This window comes from Brachyistius frenatus, unplaced genomic scaffold (genome assembly GCF_029030835.1).
Source record: "Brachyistius frenatus isolate BFR_SWC_R1_liver_20210118 unplaced genomic scaffold, ASM2903083v1 Contig_176, whole genome shotgun sequence".
Taxonomy (NCBI): domain Eukaryota; kingdom Metazoa; phylum Chordata; class Actinopteri; family Embiotocidae; genus Brachyistius; species Brachyistius frenatus.
The window spans coordinates 57,109-77,401 of record NW_027210775.1 but is presented as its reverse complement, the minus strand read 5'-3'; the positions used below and the strand labels follow the sequence as shown (position 1 = coordinate 77,401).

General features: G+C 43.9%; 1 protein-coding gene across 1 annotated transcript in view; it reads right to left on the bottom strand.

Moving 5' to 3' along the window:
- Positions 1-5,466: 5,466 nt before the first annotated feature.
- Positions 5,467-20,293, bottom strand: part of grin2cb (glutamate receptor, ionotropic, N-methyl D-aspartate 2Cb) — a 54,082-nt gene continuing 39,255 nt past the window's right edge. The window contains exons 6-13 of the mRNA XM_069717537.1: positions 15,388-15,556; positions 13,301-13,454; positions 12,913-13,038; positions 10,973-11,202; positions 9,762-9,922; positions 9,470-9,657; positions 8,422-8,654; positions 5,467-7,771 (exon numbers count right to left, since the gene is read on the bottom strand). Of these exons, the coding sequence (XP_069573638.1) occupies positions 6,146-7,771; positions 8,422-8,654; positions 9,470-9,657; positions 9,762-9,922; positions 10,973-11,202; positions 12,913-13,038; positions 13,301-13,454; positions 15,388-15,556 (2,887 nt within the window). The 3' untranslated portion in view covers positions 5,467-6,145. The remainder of the gene's footprint in view (positions 7,772-8,421; positions 8,655-9,469; positions 9,658-9,761; positions 9,923-10,972; positions 11,203-12,912; positions 13,039-13,300; positions 13,455-15,387; positions 15,557-20,293) is intronic.

Below are 20,293 nucleotides of genomic sequence, written 5' to 3'. Positions count from 1 at the left end.
GCGCTGCACCAACTGTTTGCACTTCGGAGTTGCATCATTTAGCTTTGAAAAGTTACCTGATAAAAGGCGCAGATTACTCTTTTAAAGGTGACACGCTCCATGTCGCTTTCTGACTCGGTAAGATAAAAGTTGAAAAAGTATTTTTCATGTGCTGTTTCTGTTATTTTGTCCACCCAGCCCTGCGGCATCGCGTCTCCATCCGCAGAGCTGTCATCCCTCCAGTGGAAGGGGAGTTCAAGGATTCATCAAACAAACAGCAGGCCTCAGTCTCTGCAGAAAGCTGCTCTAGCTGGTCAGCTCAGGTCCACACATCACGAATGAGCTAATGAGAAGGGCCTCGATGGGTCAGAGAGAGAGAGAGAGAGAGAGAGAGAGAGAGTGTGTGTGTGTGTGTGTGTGTGTGTGTGTGTGCGTGCGTGTGCGTGTGTGTGAAGTCATGGCTCCCGGCCAGCTCTTACCCGTCCAGGTGGTTTGATTAAACACATCACTAACACATTGTCTCCGGGTTAAGCAGAGGGGTCTGGGAGGAAAACGTGTGAAGGGTAAAGTGGAGGAAGAGGAAACAAACAATGAGAGAACTATTCTATCCAGAGAAACACTTTATTTTTCCAATATTCACTGCAACATACTGAGTAATCATCTGTGTGGAAGCTCTTTTTTTTAACGAGGTCAAACTACGAAATATAATTCCACGTCTTCTTCTTCAAAACATGTAATACATCGCAGCAACCAGCAGTGACGTCACCAGTCACACGACTCGACATCGATTTTATCGACTTGACAGTTTCCTTCATCTTCCTGAGCACTGACATGCTCTATTTAAAAAGAAAATCTGTTTTTAAAAAAGGGTGACGTCACCCGTTGGTTTGTGAACGTTATGAAGCCTCAAGTTCAAATTTTGTCCGTCACCATCTTTGCTAGTTCGGAGCGGTTTGGAGCAGGAAGTGACCATATTTGGACGAGCTGGGGGAGGAGCCAGCGGTGGATCTGACCGATCTGATTGGAAACCTGACGATACTACGTCCCGCCCACCGATAGCTGAAACCTGACTGCACCACAGGCCTGTCAATCAAACAGACACGCCCCCAAAAACAGGTCTTCTTGAATCTTCTTTTCTAATGAATGAGGGATTATTTTCAGATGGACCTCCAGAAAACTAAGAAGAAGGAGTGACTTTAGCTAACAACACCGAGATAACTGATGGACACATTTTATTCACTTTGGATTTGATGAGAGAAGTTGAATGGGAGTCTATGGAGCCGGAGGCTTTTTGGAGCCGACCTCTAGTGGCACTCGCTGGTATTGCAGCTTAAGACACTTCTGGATCGGAACCATTTTACAGACCTGAAGCTACGAACACTTTTATGTACAGTCCCTTATTGCTTCTCTGTAAGATGCACCAGCACAATCAGATAAAGTGAAACTCCTCCTGTGTTCCCAGCCCAGTACGATCAGTTGTATCTTATTTCCTGTGAGCTACGGAGGAAATCCAGTGGACATGTGAGGTTCAGGTGTTTGTTGCAGGGTCTGTGAGGTTTGTCATTCCCAGATAATATTGTTTGCTTTGTAGTTTATCTCAGCGAATCAGAAAGGAGACAATAATTCAAGCAGTTTTGGATTAGAGTACATGAGCTCATCCTTTGAAAAATCCATACAAAGTGGATCTCTGAGGCCGCTGGTGGTCAACTTTTCTCCGACCTCAGACGCACATCAGCAGCCCAGATGTACCTGCGGCAGCCTCATTTCAATATTTCCAATATGCTGAGGGAATCAAGAGTGAAATCATATGCATACAGTATCCCCTGACGCTAGATATAATCTTGTCCAGTATTTACATGGTAAAAACTGGGAAATGAATTGTCCTGCACGGCTCATCATTCTGTGATTTCACACGTTTCAAAGAGGAGCGAGAAGGAATGAATTCGTCGCATCACAAAGCGCACAGATCACAGAATTAGTCTTTAATTACTGGATGAAATTAATGAAGATTGGTCTGGCCAGTGGGCTCAGTGAAAGAGTTCATACATCATACATGTACTGTGGAGATTTACTTTAGGGTTTCAGAAATGAGTTTATTCAGCTGAGAGTCGGTTCTCACACTTATTAAGTGCTTTTGGCGTTAATCTCTCTCCGTCCAATTAAACGTCACGTTTCTGTACGACACCGAGTGCCCATCGGCCGGCGATATCGGCGAGAAGCTCCAGTAAGTGAGTGCACCACGCTGAGAGGGAGCCGCACAGCGTTTAACCCCGAAAAGTCCTCTCAAATTAAATCAAAAGTCAACTTTTCTTTGGAAAAAAAGAACACAGGGAATATATTACAACTGCTGCAGCTGCTCATTGTTTACGGGTATCACTTAACCATGATGGCGTCCGTATCGTTGAAGTAAGTGTAGGAGCAGGAGACGGTGAGGTCGTTCAGTGTGCATCATCACCCACAGGCCCATTTAGTGTCCTATTAAGTTTCGACCAATGAAAATGAGCTTTGCCTGATGAAAAGCCAGATTGGACTTCAAATCTTGTCCTTCTGACATGTAATTGATGTAGTTGGCCGCTCAAGCTGCGTTCAAAGTCACTCACTGTCTTGCATAGTAACATTTCATACCACCAACACCACATTTTTCCTTCCTTTGAGGCAATTTTCAACTAATTGGATATGATTTTGGACTATGTGTTAGCAGCTCTAAAAAAAACTCTAAAATCTTCAACTACTGAAAAACCACAAGATGATAGCTGATCTTCTGGGGACCATGAACGTTTACACCAAATTTTGTCCCCATTCATCGAGGAGATGTTGGGATATTTCATAGAACTCACCGGAGTGATTTGGGTTCATCCTCTGGGCACCATGAGTGCATTAAATGGATATTCAATTCCGGATGAAAAGTGTCGAACTGACCAAACTTTGGTGAAAAAAGTTAACACATCGTTACATTAAAAAAAAAAAAGACACATTAAAAGCACTCAAATTTCTTCCAGCAGCTGTAAACGTTGTCTTTCTGTATCTGAAACAGTTTTGGTTGCAATGAATATATAAATGGAGAATTACATTACTTTTATCTCGGTGTTCCCTAACTGAGCCGTTTAAACTCCTATGTTAGTCGTACCGCGTCCTCATGCCGTATGATTGCTTATCATTTTGTCATTTGACAGAACCTCCAGTGAAATGACGTTGTACTGCATGTTAACTAAATAAAGGTAGTTATAAATATGATGAATTTATGCCACTTATGGAAACAGCTTCACTCGACTGCTGATGTGGAATGACTAATCAGTGACATTATTATTTTTTTTTTTTTTTCCACGTTTGCTCTAAAAACACCCGTGATTCTTCCACGGCTTCCATCCCTCCAGCGGCACGCAGTCCAGCGCCACGACAGCACTTCCTGTGTGCGGCGGCGGCGGTGGGCAGTTGGGACATAGCAAATTGCCGGTCATATTTTATCTGCATGTGTAGAATCATTTATCATCCGCAGTGCAATCAGCCAGCCCTCCCATCAATTCTGCAGGTCTCAGAGAGCAGCGCAGAATACAGAAATGCCTCATCGCTGCACCATTATATCCCCGTTTGTCTCCGAGCCAACGTGAACACACTCGAGAGGCTGCACGGCATGAGAGGCGGAGATATGAGTCTCACAACAACACGGACAGCAGATAACGTTACTGCAGCTGTGAATGACTGTTGTTTTCCGTGTGAGAGTAAGTCCGGGCTGGTGAACTCTGACCTTTTTCAAATGTGTGGACTACAAGATGGACCGTTGTTGTGACAGGAGAGTTTAAGGCTTCAATGGATGTCTGGCGTCGTGACTAAGCTTCTTTTTGTTCCAAAGGACAGTGTGTTTTTTTTTTAAGGATTAAGAAGTGAGTTTGGCTTTCAGCCCTGCTCAGTAATTTGGCGAAAAGCATTCATCTTACTGAAACAATGTCAGAGAGAAATATAAACTTTATTTCGGAGGGGTTTAAAGTGTGTTTGCCAGCAATTCAAACATGATCCTTTCTTTGGTATTTACTTGCAGATTTGTGTGTCTGTGCTTGTGTGGCTTCTTCAGACATTTTTCTTTATTGGCTGTCGGGTTTGAATGTGACCGGCAACCTAAACTAGACTAGACTCCAACCCCCCCCCCCCCCCCTCCGTGACCCCGAGCAGGTTAAATCGATATTATGTAAGGATAGTTTTAATGTCTGAACCAGCTTTTTCTGCAGCCAAACATTACTGAAACCCATCAAACTTTATTTCAAATTCAAGTGAAGATCAGTAAGAAGGTAAAATGTGTAGAAATTGATGCACGATATATTTTGAATATGTCCATTTGATGGATGGTGCAGCCATAAAAACACGGTGCTCTTGGGTTTTGAAGACTCAGAGTAAACATTGCTTCAATTAAGAGCTGAAATTAGCTGATGCAGAATATGTGATGCTGTCAGTTAGTTGTGAATAAGGTGATTTTTCAAACTGATGCTTTTTAAAGGGAAATAAGGGTGGAATGCTGAGAACACAACAAAAAGAAATGGAGACGTTAAAAAACACATTTATCCTCATAATGCTATGTGTAGCACAGCTGATAATTAGGGTAATATTACTTGCCACTATAATTACATATAAATTATTGATTTTGGCATCATGTCGATTTGCCAATTAGAATTTGCTGTTTTTTTTTGTTTGTTTGTTTGTTTTTATTAATGTGCTGATAGCCACTATATGTTATATTTTTTGTTTTGTTTTATTTCATTTTATTTTATTTTCCCATCTGGATTGGTGTTTTGCTCCAGCAGCCCCTGCGGACTAGAGGGGGTGAACCCCACATTCTGACATCATTTATATAATAATAGAAATTCTCTGATGTAATGATGTCATACTGTTACTGTTGTTCCCAGACTTATGAACTGAGACCATTTTTGTTTAGTTTTTTTTCTGAATATTTGAAGGGAAACTTTTGTTGTATGCTGACATATAAAACAATAACACTAATTTCTCAGTGTTTTGTCATTTGGTCAAGAATATCGTTATTCCAATAAATACACATACATACGGTGCTATTATTTTAGGGCCACCCCTACTATTGAACAATGAATAATGTCTGATTTAAAGAGTCATTTTCTGTAATATTGGCTTCACTGGAAACTTGTTAATGCAACAGACCATTTTATATTAACTCCCTGTTTAATTCAGACCATGTCGTTTTCGACAAATCTTTGTTATTAAATATTTATTGGCTATTAACAATCTACAGCATAGCAGATGTGCTACATACAGCTGCACGTCAGGTGGACTGGTTTATCTAGCTATAAATTGGACACTCAATATCTACTTTGCGTACATCCTGCATTTCCTTAATCAGCCATTATGTGTGAGTTTGACAGACTGAAATGAGAGATTGCGTGTATAATAGAGCAGCATTGAAAAGCAGAGATTCTCCTTCATTGTGTCGGTGTATGATGAGAGAGCACAGAGATCAGGAGGACAGAAGATGATTCCAAAAGGCCGTCGAGATGGCCTCGTTCTTTATTAAAGGGTAGTGTAACAATGGAAATACACATGATACTTTATATGTTTTTTTTCCCTTTTTAAAATCCCAGTCAAATTAAATTAATGACCAGTGGAGCAGAAAGTCTCAGAACAACGGCCAACACCCAAGGTCGTGGACTTTAGAAAATTTTGACGGAAGACATGTCAGTGGTTTCATCACAAAATTCATCTTAATAGTTGTTGATCCTTCAGTGGAAATGGTGGCTACTGAAATGACTTTTGAACAAAATGAGAGAAAAATGTCTCAAGTTGTAATCAGATCGAGAGGCTACAGTATATTGTCTCCCAGACTTCTTTCACATAGCAATATAGCATTTAAAAATCCTTTAAATAACAATCAACAGGTTAAATTCTTATGTATTAAATACTTTTCAACATTGCCTTTTCTTTTATCAGTATTTTTAGTTTGGCTTACAAAGTCCCAGCAATTTGCCTTTTTGAGTGTGTTCTCTTTTTACAATTCGCTGCCCGAGTTATTATTGCACTGATAATTGAGAGTCAACGCTCTCAAATACACTATTGGTGTAGAGTTTACTTTTTGCTTGAACCAGAGGCTGAGGGGAGAACCTCCAGGCATCCCAGTCACAGAGCCTGATGGAGGCCCAGTAAGGATGGTGGTTCAGACCTCAGACTCCAGGCTGGATACCCTGCCCCAGGGCTTTGGCACATAGGGACTGTTGACTCTGCGCGCCACCAACACTTGCCGCCGCTCTCTGCTCCCGGAGCCCGGGTCCTCCCTCTTTGCTGTGCCGTCGTAGGGCCCGAACATGTTGCTGTGGTAAACCACCGGCCTGTCGCTCATACGCGGCAGCATCGCTGCGTTCTCCGGGCAGTGGCTCGTACAGGGAAACAAATGGCACATGTCCTTGGAGCCGTCGTAGAACTGAGGTGGCCCCTGGGCCAGTGGCCCCACGTACACCGGCAAGTCTGTGTAGGAGTTCAGGTAAGTGGAGTAGTGTCTGTGCACCACCGTGGAGGAGGAGCGGCGCAGGGCGGCGGCGTTCTGCAGGATGGCTTCCCTGTACGAGGGCAGCCGGGTGGAGTCCGAGTACTTGAGCTTTTGCTTGTAGGGGTAGGAACCCATGTGGGCCGGGTCCAGGTAGGCTGGCTCGGCAGCCAGAGGGTAGCAGGACAGGTTGTGGCCCAGACTGCCGTACAGCTTGTGAGGCTTTGGGTTCGCCACGACCACCCGTGGAAACAGGTCAGGCATGTCCACTCGGGCGGAGGAGGATGCGGACGTGGAGGGCTTCGTTTCATCCACCTGATGGACCCTGTCGTTGCCCCACGTGGCTTTGAGGAATGAGGCGCGGCGGTTTAGCTTGTCCTTCCCCAGGAGCGGTACGTCATCCATCTCGGGCTCCAGGTAGGACTTCATACAGGAGTTGCAGGCGGCGCTGCTGCAGGGGTAGTGTGCCCCAGTGCAGGCCATGGCAGCAGCGTCGGGGGCGTGGTTGTTCAGGAGGTGATTGGCCCTTAACTCAGCAAGGCAGGCTCGAGGTTCATCGTAGTTTCCTCTCACTCCTCTGGGGTCTGCAGCATCGAACATGTAGCTGTGGGACCTCCTCTTCCGGCTCACACAGTCAGGCGGGTAGCTGAACTTCCTCCTCAGCGGTCCCTTGTGCTCCACGTAGATATCCGGCACCTGGTATTCCCTGTAAGGGACAAAAGGGGAGGTGGGGTGCCGGGCTTGGTTCTCCACATACAGCCTGCTGCTGTGGTGGGGGTTGGTAGCTCCAGAGGAAGCCGGGTCCCTCATGGCGATGTGAGGGCTGCTGAGGCTGGAGATGGGCAGAGTCCTCTCTAAGATATGCTGACTGCTGCGGGTGGGCAGCGTGTAGCGGAGCGGGGTGGGCCGGCTCACCAACCGGGGCTTCTCCAGGAGCGGCTGGGCTGACGGGTCCCCGTAATGAAGCGGGTAGGTGGGCGTGATCGCCCTCTGAGCGTACGGCGAGTGGTTGTCCGTGATGCTGGAGATGTAGGGCAGGCGGCCGTGGCTCATGTCCGTGGTGGTGATTCTGGGCGGCAGGCCGAGCCGCACGTTGTCGCCCCCCCGCCTGCTCCAGTTCTCAATGGTTTTGGTGGCGTTGTCCAGAGAGTTCTCCACTCTGGCAGAGGACACCATGTCCTTGGCTGTCTGCAGCATCTTCAGCATATTAGCTTGTGTGTAGTTGGTGGTGACGTCCGGACTCGGCATGCTCCCGTTGTGCTCGCTTTGCTCGACTCCGTTGAAGCAGCTGTAGATGCCCTGCAGAGAGACGGAGGACGTGAAATTATAATCTCAAAGCTTCATCATGTACCAACAATGAACCAACAATCGACTGAACTCCCAAAGGTTTTTCACTCGTGTTTCGCAACAGTTCCTCTGATTAATTTTGGTCAATTTCTATAAAATTCGTATTAACTTACTGAGCAAATGAGGTGAAAACAATTATATGGGAAAACTGTCGCCGCAGAACGAGATTCATTGTCGTTTCTGGTTTGTTTTATGACCGCGTTCGCAGTGCTGGAAAAAAACATGTTTGCACGCGACGCGATCTTGAAAACAGCTCAGCCATATAAATGAGTGAATCGCTAATCGTGAGCGTCACCATATTAGTTTTTTTCATTTTTATCCCACCAGCTTTATTTTACTTTCAAATTGTGTATCAGTCTGGAATACTTAATCACACCTTTGACTACTTCCAACACAGAATAAGATTCCTTTTAATGGGGCAATTTAAATTCAGCTTCTCAGGCATCATGACCATCACTTTATCTCAGCAAATATCCACAAACCTTTATTGTTTTAAGCTCATTTTTTTTACTGTCTTTTGCAGATGTGTGCTGATTCGACTTAGTGTTTCCAGTATTTCCAAAGCTGTGTGTACCTCCGAGGGAGATGTGAAGATGACTTACTCTACTGATAGCTAGGAGGAAGTCCAGACGCTCTGACTTGCGGACTGAATGTCGCAGCTTCCAGTACAGCAGATGTTCCCAAGCAAACACCAGCAGGCTCAGGCCCATGGCGACCAGCAGCATGTAGAAGACTCCCGCCATGTTGTCGATGTCCAGCTTACTGCTCATGACCTCCTTCTTTTCATTCCGGCAGATACCCGTGAGCCAGACGGTCTGCAGCTTTTGTGTGTCACCTGTGAGCGAGGAGCACAGAATAACAGGCTTTAAAGCCCTATTTGCATAACACCAGTATTATTCAGGGGAGTTTTTTTTGTGGTTTTTTTGGGAGTGAGTAATGGAACACCCTCCAATCTCCTCTGAAATGCATTTGCATGGGATAATGAAATTTCTCTCGAACAGCCAGCCACCCCAGATGCAACTGAATGAACGGTTGCGCAGTTCTTCTGTTTGTGATTTCCGTAAAATGAAAAAATTCAGATCGCACAGCAGAAGAAATGCAAGTAGTGGCTGCTGCAAATTTAAAAACAGTCTTTAGCTTGTTTGTTTTGTGTGTTTATTCCTGCTTATCAAACCGTCTGTCACCAAAAACAAAAAACACTTTCTGTCAGTACGAAAGGATTTTGTTGCCGATGTGAGAAGGAATAATTCCCCAGCTCTGTGTCTGGCCTCTCAGCCTCACATTATGCCGTGTGCATTATATTAGCCCTCTTACTATGTATTGCACATTCTGCCAAAAAGGTGTCCAGGTTTTTGCTTGAAGCTTTGAAATAAGTTGCCTATAAGGAGCTTAGGTTTGCAGAATGAGTGTCACATTTAAAATCACCTCTTAAGACTTGATTTTGTTGCATTTTTACTATATTCATATTTTTTGCTGCTATCTTATTTTTTTATGAGTACCTCAGCTTTTACTGTATCATTCAAGTACATTACAGATATTCCCTGTTGTTATTCCTTATCAGATTTATAGAGAACCCTCCATACACAGTTATTACAGCAATTACATGGTCAAATGTTATGAAATGGAGCATCTACATTAGGGAGAGTTTACCGTCAGCCAAGAACTGCAGCAGCGCCAGGTCGATGGGTCGTTTCCAGCGTGAATCCTTCTGCAGGGCGATGCCATAACCAGTGGTAGCAAACACTTTCCCACTGCCAATGGTCACCAGCTTGCAGCCTTCGTCTTTGCCAGCCATGTAGTTCAGCACAGCAGCATCGTAGATAAAGGCATCCAGTTTCCTGTCAGGGGAAAGAAATGGTGGTTTTTACTCATGTGACACATCTGCTTTGGCTTCGTCTTCCACTATATGTTTATGTTTATGATCCTTGGCACACCCACCCACCCTGTTTTCAGGCTGTTAAGGGCATCCTCCACTCCCTTCTGGTTGTATTTGACCATGTGGGAGTGCATCTCGGGGTAGTTGCTCCTTATGTTGCGCTCTGTGCTGCCATTTGGGACGGTACCAAAGCGGAACGGAGGATACTGCTCCTGTGGCTTTTGAAACTGTCGAGAGATTTAAAATAAGGAAAATGATCTGTTTTTATCGTCATCAATGTCAAGAAATCCTGATTCTTTGTAACACCAGAAGAGAATCCTTGCAGGAAAATGTAAATATCGATTGTTTGAGGTGTTGCGCCGTCTTTGTATTCCTAACTTCGTTATATCCTGACACCGTGTCGCTGCCGCTGGATGCACCTCTGCCGGACGCAAACCGTTGGACTGGAGGAGGTTGAGCGACGTCAGAGTTAACAACACCCGCTCACAAGGACTTTTCTTATAATTGAAGTGTCTGTTCGGTGGGAAAGAGGTAATCATCTTCCCCGATGCGGCACAGCGTCCTTACAGCCGCTCGGCTCGTCTTCATCACTCGGATACAAGGTCATTTTGTGTGGCTTCAGCTTGTACCTCATTTACATTTACTTAACCTGAGGGGTTCAGCACAGCTGGACAAACAGAAGTTCAGCTGTCCGTTCCCGCCACGCAGAACGCTGCTCAATAATTTATGGTCTCACTGTCAAAGCGGGCTCCGTTTCTTTCACTGAGCGGCACAGTTAATGTATAATGAAACGAGACTTTTAAACGACTTTGTTGGAATCGTAATGAGCAGTGGGCAGCTCGGGCTTTTCCTCAAATGCCTCTTTAATCCCTTCGGTTGCCTCCAAGCAAAAAAGTCTACAAATCATTTTTTTGTGCTGATGGTTGAACATGGATTTCCATGTCAATATTCATATAAAGCACATCCTGGGGCCAGACGAGTATGCAAACGATAGTACCGAGACATCACTGTCTGCCCAGAAAACCCACTTGTGAATTACATTTCGTAGCCTTTCCATTGACATTTCCTTTCTAAAGATATGTAATTCAATTTCCACTCTCTGAAGACTTTTACATTTTGCAGGGAAAGTGACTTTGCCACTTCTGGATGTTTACCTTTCATAGCACTGCCACGTGTTGTTTACACACCCAAAATAAACCACTCTGTGTTTTATCCTAAGCCGTACATTAAACACAACATCACGCGCAGGACTGTCAATGACAGGGCGAGGTCTGTACCTTTTTGTCGCTCAGCCCGGACACTGTGTCGATGTACTGCTCCTGGATCATGAAGGCGGCCAGGTTGGCTGTGTAGGAAGCCAGGAAGATGACGGCGAAGAAAGCCCAGACCAGGACCATGATCTTACTGGTGGTGCCTTTCGGGTTCTCGATAGGGACGGAGTTGTTGAAGACGATTCCCCACAGCAGCCACACAGACTTCCCGATAGTGAAGGTGGGACCTCCCGGATCTAGCAGGGAGGAAGCCAAGTGGAGAGGACTTATTATGAGGCTATATAAAGTGGAGGATGACCAAAGTGGTTGTGTTTTTGGTGGGAAGTCTTTCAAATCCTGTGAAGACAAACGTGACATCTTAATACATCTGGTTTTATTCAACAAACGGTCCAAAATCTGAAAATATTCAGTTAAATATCAGATACAGCAAAGAACCTCAATTCATAACCTCAAATTTGAGACTGGAACCAACAAATATTTCCATGCTTGTTTAAAAAAATGACTAAAACTGATTTATTTGTGATTTATTTTGTCAAACAACTAAAAGATAAATCGATTAGTTGTTAAAGGGCCGCACGGATCTACTTGTTTATCCTCCTTTTAGTTTAGATCCAATGTATGAAATTAACCTGAAAAAAACTGTAATCTGCCACATTTGTAAGTATTTCAACATGTTTTATTTCAGAGTGACTGAACTGAGGCATCCTTTTGAGAAACAAAGCAGACAGCTGCTTTGTTGTTGTTGTTATTGTTGTTGTGTTTCTGTGCTGACGAGTCAAGCTGCTGACATTGTGACAAAAGCCGGATCAGTCGGCACTCAGTGTGTCGTACAAAACTAGATCCAGAAGCAGGTGACTTGTGTTATCGGTGTCGTATTTAAATGTTAAACTGGAACATGATAGCGTTGCCATTGAGTCAAGAGATTGATCCTCAACCTGCAATGAAATGTCAGATGTCAGCAGAATGATTCATGGAGGATAATATTACACAACAACAGTGAACCAGCTGGCTGTCAGAAAGATAACTCAGTTCAAGTAAAACTAAATGAAATTGTATACAGACTGGTCGATGTCCAGAGATCAAATCCTTTTTGACATCGCTATAAATTCTGGCATCATTTATGGTATACATTACAAAATATATAAAAACAAAGGCTGATGTAACAGATTTTAAAGGGCGGTGAGCTTATTAAGCCAAATTGGCCTTTTCTTCTTCCATTATGATATTTTATAGACCATGTGGCTCTGTAATAAAACAGCAGCATCTTAATTTACCATCCATTGATCCGAGATGTGGCCACTGTACGTCACGTGTTCTCTAGAGTCAAACCTTACTCAAAGTTCAGGTCTATAGATATTTAAATTCAATCATTTAATCACATTAAAATGGTCTTTTTTTTAAATAGTCTGCATTTTGAAAAATGTTGCTGCTAATTTGAAAGCCAGCAAAATAAAACCCCGTCAATAATGATAATTATCAGCAGACATGGATATAATCAGAATCTAATTAAATGTGAATGAGACATGGAATTAGAAAACAAACAGGGATTTGTGTTTAAATATCTTAGGAAGATTTTTAATGAAGATTTTACGCACAGCCTTTATTAAATTCTATTGGACAGTTCTGTCCTTCATCTAAAGTGTTCCTCTTCTGTGTTCACAGTGACCTTCATCAATACACAATAAATTATGTCCTGCCACAAAATGACAACATGGATTCAGGCAGCCCTCATCATAAACCAAACAATGAAATGATGCACGCAAATATGCCTCCTCCACTCCCCAATCATAAAACATAAACCAATCTCTGCTTTGCTGCAGTCTACAGATATCAAGTCAATGTTAAATAATAAGAAAGGACAGGTTTTGTTGTTAAAAAAAGAAGAAAAAGAATAACACAAAGAGCTTTTGTCTTTTCCATCCCACATTCAAACGGCTGAGACTCACCTTTGGCAGTGACCAGGCTGCGGTTGTACCCAACCGGACTACAGTATTCAAAGACAAACACCGTGATGGCCACGACGGTCAGACACATGACGAACATCATCACCCAAACCGCCGGACTGTACGGCTCTGCAGAGACAGAAAATTCCATTTATTCATACAGCGTCGAAATCACAACACAACAAGTCATTTCAGAGCATTTAACACAGCGAAGTCATTACAACAGAACTTTTACAACATTATACAGAGGAACGCAGCAATGAAGGGGCTGGGAGGGTTCGTGTGAGGCCAATCTGCCTCGACCGGTCCGGGTGAGAGGAGAGCAGAGAGAGAAAAGAGCAGCATAGCATAGTCTAAACTGGGCCTTGTGCCCTCAGCGGGAGTTTCTCACCTAAAAAAGCCGATGGAGAGACCGTCCCGTTGCTCCTCGCCACCATCACGCTGATCCCCGTCTCCACAAACGGCACCGAGAAGTCAATAATCTCCGAGCGCTCTTCGTTGATGGTCAGCGAGCCGATGGCCATGTCCGCCCGTTTGTAGAACACCTGCGACAGAAAGAAAAGAGTCGATAGAGATGTCTTTTTAGGGATGTTTGTGTGGCGCGATCATAAATCGAACCTTGTGTTTGTGGACACGATACCGGACGTCCACTGCTGACCTTTGAGATAAATCTCATTTATCAGTGAAGTCAACACGCTCGGCCTCCGTCCCTGAGGATCATACGCTGTCTGGTTGCACCGGCTCCCAGCGAGCAGCCAGACGGACGCGAATAAAAAGCCTCTCCCAGTGTTATCTTGTCTTTTTTTAACCAAAGCATTGTAAAGTACGACCCCACTATCTAATCCATCTCTAATCCTTTATAGTAGAGCATATAGCACAAAAGCTATTACATAAAGCGTCTGCTCACTCAAATGTTGGAAGTAGAGTGACTCTCTGGAGGGGTGATGTTATTCCTGCTAATGTCGTATCCTCTCGGTCTCCCACCTGCACAGTTCAAATGTCATTCCGACTAGTTTTCCAGCCTTTTTTTTTTTTTTTTTGTTACCACAGTGCTCCACTGTTTATCATTCTGATGGAGAGCCGGTGGAGTTTCAGTCCAGACACTCCGCCTCATGCAAGCCATTAGCTCTCCTATGGAGGTTGATGCCTCATTGAGCACAACAGCTTTTCCTGTTGTTGAAAATAAAGAAAAGAAAAAAAAGCCAACTAATATTGTATCCTCCAACTCCCCAAGAAGAGGGCGAGCCGGAGGAGTCTGACTGGAGATTATTCACAGGGACGCTTACTCCTCCTCTTAGTCCAACAGTCCCTCCTTCACCAACCGCAGTGACCTTGGTACCCGGTCATGTACTCATTAATCACGACTTTCCTTTTTGTTTTTTTAAGCCAAGAGAAAAGACTCTTCTCTTGTTGAGGTTTTTATTCTTATTCCAGGCGTGTTTATTACTTTTTACATTTAATACCAAAGTGCATCTGTCTATTGTTTATACTACGATCTCACACAAAAGATAGCAAGAAAGGAAAAAAAAGTAACAATTTTGAGATTTGTCTATATACATATACGGTTTTACCCGTTTGTGGTAATTGCGCATTCGTATAATTTGACATCCAAATTGTAGAATTTGAGAGTTCTCATGGTCAACGCCAATGGGACTTTTATAAGTAGCTGGAAAATGAGTGGCTATTTGTATATAGTCTTCTAAGAAGGTATTTTGATCTATGTCCTCATTAGGTGTGGTCATATGTTGCTATTTGAATTGGTGTATTCTAATTATTCCATTTCTTAACCTCAATTGGTAGAACCGAAGAACTAAAGGAGTTGGAAAGTTGTGGATGTTTATCAGGCAGGGAATGTCTAAGGAATGATGCTTTAGAAATGAATTATGGGAAATGTAGGATGTCGTGTTTTTTGGTGTCTTCTAGTAAAAAAAAAAAAAAAAAAAAAGAGGAGAATTCATAATTGCTTTTTTTAAAGTCTGACAACTTTTTAAAGTGCTAAATATACCTGAAAAAAAACAAAAACGTATCTCTTGGAAGCAGTAAAACATTTAAAGAAACAGATTGCAGGATTTATCAATACAAATAATATTATGGTCTTAACTGTAATCAGTGCATTTTAGGGAATATTTTCCTTTGCTGGCTGAGTGTGAAAGTTTCCACATGCAAGTTGGTCAAAGTACCTTCAATAGAGCTAAAAGATTTTAAATGGCCTTCAGACTTCAGACTCCCGTCACTGACGCCAGTTCACAAACCTTCCCCGTGTGTCTTCTGATTTATGTCAGCGTACGCTGTTCTTTTCCTCCCAACGTGGACGTATGTTGTATCTTGGCAGTGAATGTTTCACTCTTGGCTCTTTGACCGCACTGAGAAAAAAAAGTAGCTGACAGAGAATTGACCTCATTCATGATGATCTTGGCGATCCCGAGTGAAGCGGGACTCCGGCCAAGAGTAAAACAACTAGCCGCTCGTGGTTCTCACCTCTCCGATCATCCCGTTCCAGATTCCCCGCACCAGCTTGCCGTGCTTGCCGTTGGTGACCAGGTAGAGGTCGTAGGAGAACTTGATGGTGCGGGAGAGTTTCTTCAGGATGTCGATGCAGAAGCCCTTACAGCACAGCTTCGTGTACGGCTCCGTGTGACCCACGATGCTAAAAGGCAAAGAGGCAGAAAAGCAGAATGGGTTGCTTTTGATTCGCACTGCATTTTGAGTGAAGCTTCTTCTTGCTGTCTCTTTTAAAAGCTGGTTTCTTTACATTATAGACGGCTCAGTTTCCTCTCCTGCCGAAGATAATGGTGAAGGAAACTCTGCGAGTATTATACCCGCAAATAATCAGAAAAATATCCATTTTATTTTGTTTGTATGAGAAAAAGCGAAAACAGTGAAATATTGGCGAGTATTTAGATGGAGGAATTATTGTAGAATTGCTCAGCTTTGGTCATATTAAATAGCTTTCCAATACCTGAGATATTTGGACATGTTTCTCTACGAAACAAACCAAAATTAAAATTACATCAACATACAAGCAGCTGCAAAACAAGCCGCAAGTCTGGTTGCAGGGTTTTTTTTTCTGGTCCCGCCACGTAGAAAATCGTTTTTTGTAAATGATTTCCACCAGAAAGTGTAACTGGTGATGGAGCGTGTGGCAGCGAGGAGGGAACCGGCCATCTCCTCGACATTGAGGCTGGTACCCAGACGTCAGGAAAAAAGGGGGGGTGGTGGGTGGGCGGTGAATGTAGGAGGGAAAGTTGGAGCCACTCCACGGGCTTGCGCACTATGTCATGGCCCCAACAGATGGACGGACAGCTGGGCGGACCAAAACAAATCCGACATAAATTAATCACAAACAAACAATGGCAGACAGGAGTGAAACTCGTTGCGGGATTATTTGGACTGGATGGCGGCAACTTGCCGCCAGACACCCGTCCTTAAAACGTTACTCGGAGAGTCGTAAATGATTTGTTAAAGCATCGGTATGTTATCACAAATTAAAGGCTCAATTCGTTCTTCATTGGAGGTATGCAGTGTAATTTCATTATTTTGAGCAACTGAGCAGACAATATTTACTGGGATGAGTGTAAATCTGCCGACACAAGGAGAGAAGCAATGATGATTCACAGGTTTTTGTATTCATACCCTGATCTGTGAGGTGCTAGATATGTTGAATTAAACAAAAATAGACATTAATATTTGGTTGCTTTTCCCCCTACAAATGTACTACATGACGATAAGGATTAGTTCTCCAAACCTTTTTTTTTTTTACTCTTGAGAGCTACTTTGACAAAATATAAGTGTCTGAGAGCTACTTTTGTTGAGTAACATTTATTCAAATAGCTGAGCTTTTATTTTGAAAAGTCGTGGCATTTGGCCAAACTTGTGAGCAGCCGTTTGTTTCCAGCTCAGTGAGAGTCTCTGCTGAGTTTCTGTCCTCTGATCTCTGTGTGTCTCACTGTGTCTCCACCTCTGCTGCACTGATTAATCTGTCAAATAGTGTCTTGATTGAATAATTTGTTTGGCCTATAAAACTGAAAAATGATCCTAATTAAATGTCTGAAAATCTTGAGATGTTAAGTTGACAATAAAACCTCTTGCTTGATATTTAAGATTTGGACCGTGCTCTCCATCAACCCTGTGACACCCTCCGGCCTCCTCCCTCTGCCGATGAAGATAAACATACATTCGTTTGTCACTGTAACTGCTCTAATAGCGTATAACAGCAGCCTCTTCCAGCGTAGTACAGCTTATAAAACGTGGCACCGAGGCTGGCAGGCTGCCACCTCTCCTCAGCAATCATTTCATCTTTTATTATAATTCATCTATCGCTGCAAAGCTTTTAATGCTGTACTGCGGTTAAAACGCCACACGACGCAATTCCCTCCTCAGACTCGTCTCCCTCCCTCGGCTCGGGCTCGGGCTCGGACGTGGTGTCTGCTACAGTGTGCTAACGGTTTTTAATGAGGACGTACACCTGTGTGATGCCCCCGCCGCACAGCGAGCTGTCTGCAGCGACACTGACGAACAAGACGAAGCGTGGCCGCTTACAGACGCCGCTGATCCTCAGTCAGAGCAGGCGGCGGAAGCCAAACGGACAGTTTTAGTCTCTGCATACCAAGTAAAGAGGCTGACAGGAGGGTTTAAATCAATTCCCCTTACTTATCAGCAGGATTACCAGGAACGCGGTGATGAAAATGTCCTTCACTTTCACACGAAGAGTGATGACGGCAGTGATGAGTCAGGAAAGAGGGAGGAAATGCAGAGTCTAGTGCTTTCTACAACATCCTGTAGTCTGCTCTGATTCAGAGGAAAAGATGTCAAGGACTCTGGAGTCCTCCTCCTCTCTGTGCACGCTAACAACATGTATACCAGGGGGTCTCCAACCTTTTTTCCTCTGAGAGCTACTTTGACAAAATAAAAGTGTCCGAGAGCTACTCGTGTTTAGTAACATTTATTCACATAACTGAGCTCCACCCAAACCAGCTGAAGACCCCTGCTGTATACAACCGCCTTGAACATGTATTCCCACTGTTTATGATGTCTTATAGTTAGTTTGTAGTCTGGTCCAGAGTGGGAAAATACAGTTTGACTTGTTCGACCCATAAATTTGCAAATTACAGAAAAGTTGAGAGGTTAAATTTAGAGATTTTAGCTGCTTTAAAGATTAAAATGACCAAAAAATTTTACTTTAAATTTGAATTGTGTCTCTTTTGGCTGGACTTCAACAGGAAGTTTAACGCTATAAAATACTCAAAGATTTTGTAAAAGGCTGAGTGATTAAAGCTACACCATTGCTTGGCAGATTGCCGCGACTTCCTGCATCCTTTTCAAATTAAAAGCCCCGCAGCATAAGTAGTCCAGGCATACAACATGTTGTGCCCTAAACTTGTTTGAGAGGATACAAACTTAGTCAGAATCTGGAAGGTTTTGTCCCAACGTTTTTACATGATTCATTGACATGAGAATAATCTGACTTAAATTATTAGTTTTAGTTACAACAGTCATAAAAGCCACCGCTGCCCATTGTGTAAGGAGACGGAGTGTCTTCATATATTTAGGCTCATTTGTGTGAAGTGAAGTTTTATTGTCAAATTTCTGAAAGTCCTCACTGTCCGTCGTTAATATTCATATTTTAGACAAACTTGACGATGCTTTTTGTCCCGTTTTGTATTCATAAACACGGAGAGAAGTTGGTCCGCCAGTAAACATGTGTTTGCCCTCAGTGAAACCAAACCTCTCTGCGGTGCGTAAGGTGGGCAGTGTGACGTGATGCGGGCAGCGGACCAGCGAGCCGTGGGGAGCACTAATGACACGTCACCCTTAACCTCCCCTGGACCTTCAGTCTAATGGACTCTGCACTCACACATCAGGACCGGGAGGCAATGAGACGAGCAGGCGAGGCGAACGCGAGCCACAACAATTAGAAGCAAATGAACACTTAGGAGGGAAACGACTGCAGACTGAGGGTAAACACAGCGGCCCCAACATCCCCCGTCTCACCAGCTGCCAGGGTTCAGCGCCGGGGCTTTAACTCGGACTAATTGCATTAAATTGGGTCTTTTGGAATAATTACAAATGTGTGTGCGATTTAATTCAAAGTGAGGGCCTTCTTGGAACGTTTTTTTGATGGGGCTCTATGGTTGGTGACAGGCAGCAGTCAGTGGACATCTGCAGAGCCGAGGAGGTCTGTAGGAAATAAAAGATGGCTCGCTCAATGAGAAGCTCTTATCATCATCTAAAACATGCTCACATCGTAGACACCCATTTGACGGCACTTCTACTGGACCCAAACCATTGGGCCTGTCGGACCCTGATCCCACTTAAAATCCAAGTCCAACAAGGGTTATTTGTGTCAACTCATTTATCAGTTTTCTTGGGGTCTTTAGAAGCGTTTAACTCAGACGTTTCACACATTGTAGCTCTAATCAAGATTCCATTAATCTCTTGGTCCTCGAAGCCTGTCTGCCAGGCACCGGACGCAGCGGTCAATTCAGGGTCAGTTCAATTCATGATTAGAGCTTCTGGCTAAAACATTTTGGTCCAAGCTTTATCAAACAATACTGATACTCGATCCCCAGTGTGACAGACCAGTGGGTTGGAAAATATTAGGATACGACACCCTTTGTACATGAATATATATGCAATATACTGACATTACATGACACAGTTTAATCTTGCTCATATTTCCAAACACTAGCCTGAGCAGCCGTTGATGTGTGTAGCTGCGTGGTGCAGATTCCGGCTGCTGCATGTTGGTCCTTTTACTGTGAGGCTCCAGCGAGCTCATCTCCCGCTGCAGTCAGTTTCAGCTTTAATTAAATCAACTTATGATCTAACTCCCATTCAATGCAGCTAATGTATGATGACATTATCTTCTCAGGTCAATACCACCCTTCACCAGGGCATTACCTCCAAATTAATCTTCGCCAGAGTGCTTGGAGAAAAAAAGAAAAAAGCAGCTCCCTGCCGGTTTAAAGGCAGGCAGGAAGAGAGCTGGAGATTTTTCCGATCCCACTGGAGAACATGCATGACTCAAAGGGAAGAGCTTGTGTTAAGTGCTGCGAGCTGCTGCTGCCAAGTCGGAGCCGGGCACCGGTACCTGTTTGTCAGGCCTCTCACAGGACGCATGAGTGAAACACACAGATGGTGTGCCTGGCAAGCCCAACGCGTGGCCCAGGGGTTGAGGGATTGAAATGTAGAACCTGCATGACCAGTGGCTCCCCATTTAGAAAGCACTGAAGTGGGTCTGAGCTGTGGGTTTGTTTTGGGCTATAGGGGAGATTCAGATAAGGAAAGGTGACCTTCCATCAACGATTAGCTAACATACTTCTGAGCTTGTGTTCCAGAGGCAGACGGACACAAATTGTCTGGTCATTATCACAAATGTGCAACT